We start from the raw sequence: 5,000 nt of genomic DNA, 5'->3' as shown, positions 1-5,000 counted from the left end.
AGAGAGAGAGAGAGAGAGAGAGAGAGAGAGAGAGAGAGAGAGAGAGAGAGAGAGAGAGAGAGAGAGAGAGAGAGAGAGAGAGAGAGAGAGACAGAGAGAGAGAGAGAGAGAGAGAGAGAGAGAGAGAGAGAGAGAGAGAGAGAGAGAGAGAGAGAGACAGAGAGAGAGAGAGAGAGAGAGAGAGAGAGAGAGAGTAGATACTTTCCAGTAATGTTTAGTTTCAGATATCAAAATACAATCACATCAAAGTGTTTGTACATGTGTACTGTACGTGTATGTATGCCTGCATGTATGTGTATCTATCTACACACACCCACACACACACACACACACACACACACACACCCACACACACACCCACCCGCCCACATACACACACACACACCCACACCCACACCCACACACACACAAACACACACAGCCACCCGTCCACACCCACACACACAGCCACCCGCCCACACCCACACACACAGCCACCCGCCCACACCCACACACAGCCACCCGCCCACACCCACACACAGCCACCGCCCACACCCACACACACAGCCACCCGCCCACACCCACACACACCACCCGCCCACACCCACACACACAGCCACCCGCCCACACCCACACACACAACCACCCGCCCACACACACACACACACTGCCACCCGCCCACACACACAGCCACCCGCCCACACCCACAGCCACCCACCCACCCACACACACACACACACACAGCCACCCGCCCACACACCCACACACGGAAAAGAAGTGACAATACCACCCAAGTCCTTTCCGCACAATAAATCGAAGGGAAAATAGCCCAAACGCAGAGAAAAAACAACACACTTTATCAGCTTTTTCTTTCATAGTCATTCGGACGGCAAGGAACAGCCCGAAGCCTAGTGAAATCAAGCGTCATGAACCACATGCGACTGAGAATTCGTCATGCACTCAAGGCCGGTTATCAGCTGAGTTTCGGTCCCGCGACAACGCCCCTGCAACGGATACTGGAGCTTGGCAATGTGGCATAATATTTGGGTTAGTTGCAGGGAAACTTGGTTGCTGTTCGGTTATTATAGGCAAAACCGGAGGCCAAGCGCGAATTTTCTTTTTCTTCTTTTTTTTTTTTTTTTTTTTTTTTTTTTTGAAATGGCTCATGGAATTATTATTCAGGAAAGGGGAAACTGGTAGAAAGGAAGGAGGGAGGGAGAGGGAGAGGAAAAAAGAGGGGAAACTAGTAGAAAGGAAGGAGGGATGGAAGAGGGAGAGGGAAAAAAGAGGGGAATTTGGTTGAAAGGAAGGAGAGAAGGAAGAAGGAGGCAAAAAGGAGGGGAAACGTAGACAGAAAGAAGGCAGAAGGAGGGGAACGGAGAGGAAGGGGAAGGGAGTGAAAGGGAGAGGCCGGAGAGGGGATAGGAAGTGCAGTAGGAGGAAGGGGGAGGGGAGAGGAGGAAGGAGGAGGGAGGCGAGAAGAGAGGGAGGAAGGGGGAGGGGAGGGGAGAAGAGAGGGAGGGGGACGGGAGACGGGAGGGGAGGAGAAAGGGTCAGGCGAAACAAGAAGTTGCGTGTGTATGCGTGAACGTGTGTGCAAGCTTGAGCTTGGGTTCATTCTGTGCACGTAAACGGGGAGAGAGCAGGTCCTCGCTGCTTCCAAATTCATATGATGGAGTGAAGAGCCGCCCTTCGGTGCTCCGCAGAAGGCTTTGTAACTTCCTCTCGCCCCAAAGGGAACCGAAGCCTTTTCCTCGCCCGGCCGAGGCGATCGGAGAGGCGGCCGCCTTTCATCGGCGAAAACTAATCCTTTTTTCTCGTTCTCCGCAGGTTCATGTCGCTCGTGGGCAGCGGGACCCCGGCGGCGTGAGCGGCATGGGCGGCCTGAAGGTGCTGGCGCTGCTGGCGCTGGCCGAGTGGTGCGCGGGCGCCGCCGTCAGGAGTAGCGGCGGGAGCGCGCCCGGCCGCCAGCTGCGCCTCATGACCAAGTCGGGCGGGGAGGCGGACCCCCCGCCGCGCAGGGGCTCCTCCACCATGGAGAGCGAGATCGCCGCCATCTTCAGGGGCGTGGCCTACGGCGCCGCCGCCCACGGCCCCAACGGCACCACGCTCGTCGCGGAGGCCATCACGCCCAGCACCTCCGCCGCCGCCCACACCGCGGCGCCCACCGTGCAGCCGAGGGGCAGCGCGGCCAAGGATCTCGCGCCCTCGGAGACGCCCCAAGGGAGCGACGCCGCGGCCCGAGGGGCGGCGCCGGCCAGCACGCAGCAGAGCCCCCCGACAGGCGCGGGGGGCGGGGGGGCCGCGGGCGCCGCGACCAAGTCCCTCGGCGAGAGCATGACGGCCCTGCCCGACGGCCCAGAGACCCGTCCGCCGACGGGGGCCACCAGCACGGCCGCCCCCGCCAGCGCCCCCGGGACGGTCGTGTCCGACGCCGAGGCGGGCGCGGAGGGCGGGCGCGGCGCCGCGGGGGCGGGGCGCGACGACCCCGGGCCCGAGTGGACCCCGGGGGGCGCGTGGTGGCCGCACGTGTACGTGTCGGCGGCGCTGTTCTCGCTGCTGGCGCTGGTGGCGCTGTGCCTGACGGCGCGCGCGGCCGTGGCGACGCACCTGCTGCCGCGCCCGCACTACCTCAGCCTCCACATCCTGGTCTTCTTCGCCGCCTTCCTCCGCAGCCTGCACATCCTGCACGATGCCCACGACATCAAGCACCTGCTGCCCGCCGCCCTGCTGGTGGCCGTGGAGGAGACGGGCTGGCCGTGCCTGACGGCGGCGCTGGCGGTGGTGGTGGTGGCCGTGCTGCGGGCGTGGCGCTGCCCGACGCGCCCGCACCTGGCCGTCCTGCTCGCCGTGCTCACCGCCGCCCACCTCATCGCGCTTCCCGCCGCCCACCTGACCGCCGTCCTGCTCGAGCAGGATAAGCTGCCCATCAGGATGACCACGCGGGCGGTGACCGCGGCCTGGGGCGGGACCGTGGGCGTGGGCGGGCTGTGGGCGGTGTGGAGGGAGAGCAGAGACTACTCGTCGCAGATGCCGGACGTGCGGGCGGGGCAGGAGTGCCAGCCCAGCACCACCCACCCCGCCCGCCTGGTGCTCACGGCCACCCTCACGCAGCTGCTGCTGGCGGGCCTCCACCTGTACATGCTGCTGGCGCCCGCGTCGCCCGCCCCGTCGGCGCTGCACGCGTGGGCGTGGTGGTGCCGCTTCATCGTGTCCCGCGGGCTGGAGCTGATCGTGGGCAGCACGCTGGTCACGGCGGCCGCCCTCACGCTCTCGCGCCCGCCCGCCCACTGCTGCGTCTTCAGCACGTGCTGCCAGAAGCGCACGGTGGAGATGGTGCACCCGGCGGAGATCAAGATGATCCACCCGATGGGCGTGTACACGCTGCAGCCGTCGCGGCCCAAGAACGAGCACGCCCAGACCATCGCGGCGCTGTCGCTCAGCAGCGCGCAGAAGGACAAGCGCGACCACGCCAGCCTCGACTACGTCACGTCCGACTTCCAGCTGGTGTGGAGCCACGGCCGCCAGCGCCCGCTGTCCGCCGCGCAGACGGCGCCGCGCCTCGACGACACCTTCCTGCAGCTGCGCCCCGACGCCGAGCAGGACCTGCCCCGCGCGCACATCCTGCCCCTGGCGCCCAGGAACGTCATGGAGCCCTTCGTCAACACCAACGTCTTCTCGTCCACCCTGCCGCGGGGCCGCGTCTACGCCGCGCCGGAGACGTGCCTGCAGTACGAGCAGCCGCAGGAGGAGGCCAAGCCGTCCCCGGACCGCGGCCTCACCTGCGCCAGCAAGACCTCCACCCTGCTCTCCGGCAGCAGCGGCAGCAGCAAGCTGTACTCGTCGCCGCAGATCCCGCTCCGCGCCAGCAGGAGCTGGGACGAGCTCTCCACCGGCCACGTGTACGAGGAGCCGCAGCGGACGCGCCCCGGCTCCGTCGACGAGGGCCTCTCCGACCTGTCGGACGTCACGGGCGACTACACGAGCGACCTCTTCTACAGCGACGCCGGCAGCCCCGTCCTGCTGCGCCCCAGCAGACGCTCCCGCCGCCGCCACCACACCGCCTGCTACATCAACGCCAAGCAGTTCGCCGCCCAGCAGCCCATCTCGATCCAGCCGCCGAGGAACCCGCCGGCGCCCACCAGGGACTCGCTCACGCCCCCCCACCGCGCGCCCCACCAGGCCTCGCCTCACCAGCTGGCCGCACACCGCGGCCTCCAGCCCCCCTCGCCCGCCTCACACCCGCCTCCCCCCCCTCACTACACCACCCACCGGGCGGCCATTCATCCTCCGGCCGCCCACGCGACCGCGTCCCGCCACCCAGCCGCCGCGGGCGTCACCTCATCCAAGTCCAAGGGCCACACCGATGTATACTAAGTCATAAGGTCACGCGAGTTTTTTGCATACGTAGGCGGTTTAGCATGTAGCGAGTGCAGTGTCGAGTACGTTTAATGATATTCTTACAGACAATTAGATCGAACTCACAAACAAATAGATCAGACGGTAGAAAAAGACCGACATACCCTTTTCCATCTGCGAATCATGGCAGTCACGTTTTCCCACAACACCGAAAGAATTCATAGTATTGATAACAAAATGAAAATAATGATAGCACATTGTTTGAGAACGTTATCAGAATACCCTGCAAATAACCACTCAAGAAAGATGTCATACACTAAACGACATATCACGAAAACAGATCAGAAGACTAATTACAGGTATACTTTCCGGGTAAAACACCTGGAAATAATACCGGATCATTTTCAATCGTATTTCCCCTCTGCTGGACTCATTTCCCCCACATCTCTCAAAATAACTAAATAACTAAATAAAAAATGAGTTTACTAATCACAGATTCGGTGACCAATCATAGTGACTCTTTATCTGTTTATCAAGAATCGTTCTCGAGTGAGAGAGACAATGCAAGCATATCTAGATGTACATAGATTTCAGCAGTGTCTAGTATTGTTGACTACTAGATCAATTGCAAACTCTGTTGCCAAAAGATAAATAAAAAAACA

At 62.0% G+C, this 5,000-nt stretch overlaps 1 protein-coding gene across 1 annotated transcript in view; it reads left to right on the top strand.

The window, feature by feature from the left end:
• Positions 1–4,772, top strand: part of LOC138862098 (proline-rich transmembrane protein 4-like) — a 39,109-nt gene extending 34,337 nt beyond the window's left edge. Inside the window, exon 2 of the mRNA XM_070123254.1 lies at positions 1,810–4,772. Within this exon, the coding sequence (XP_069979355.1) occupies positions 1,855–4,356 (2,502 nt within the window). The 5' untranslated portion in view covers positions 1,810–1,854 and the 3' untranslated portion in view covers positions 4,357–4,772. The remainder of the gene's footprint in view (positions 1–1,809) is intronic.
• Positions 4,773–5,000: the final 228 nt, after the last annotated feature.

This window comes from Penaeus vannamei, chromosome 7 (assembly GCF_042767895.1).
Source record: "Penaeus vannamei isolate JL-2024 chromosome 7, ASM4276789v1, whole genome shotgun sequence".
NCBI classification, from domain to species: domain Eukaryota; kingdom Metazoa; phylum Arthropoda; class Malacostraca; order Decapoda; family Penaeidae; genus Penaeus; species Penaeus vannamei.
Note: the sequence above shows the minus strand (reverse complement) of the source record. Positions and strands in the feature narration are given on the sequence as shown.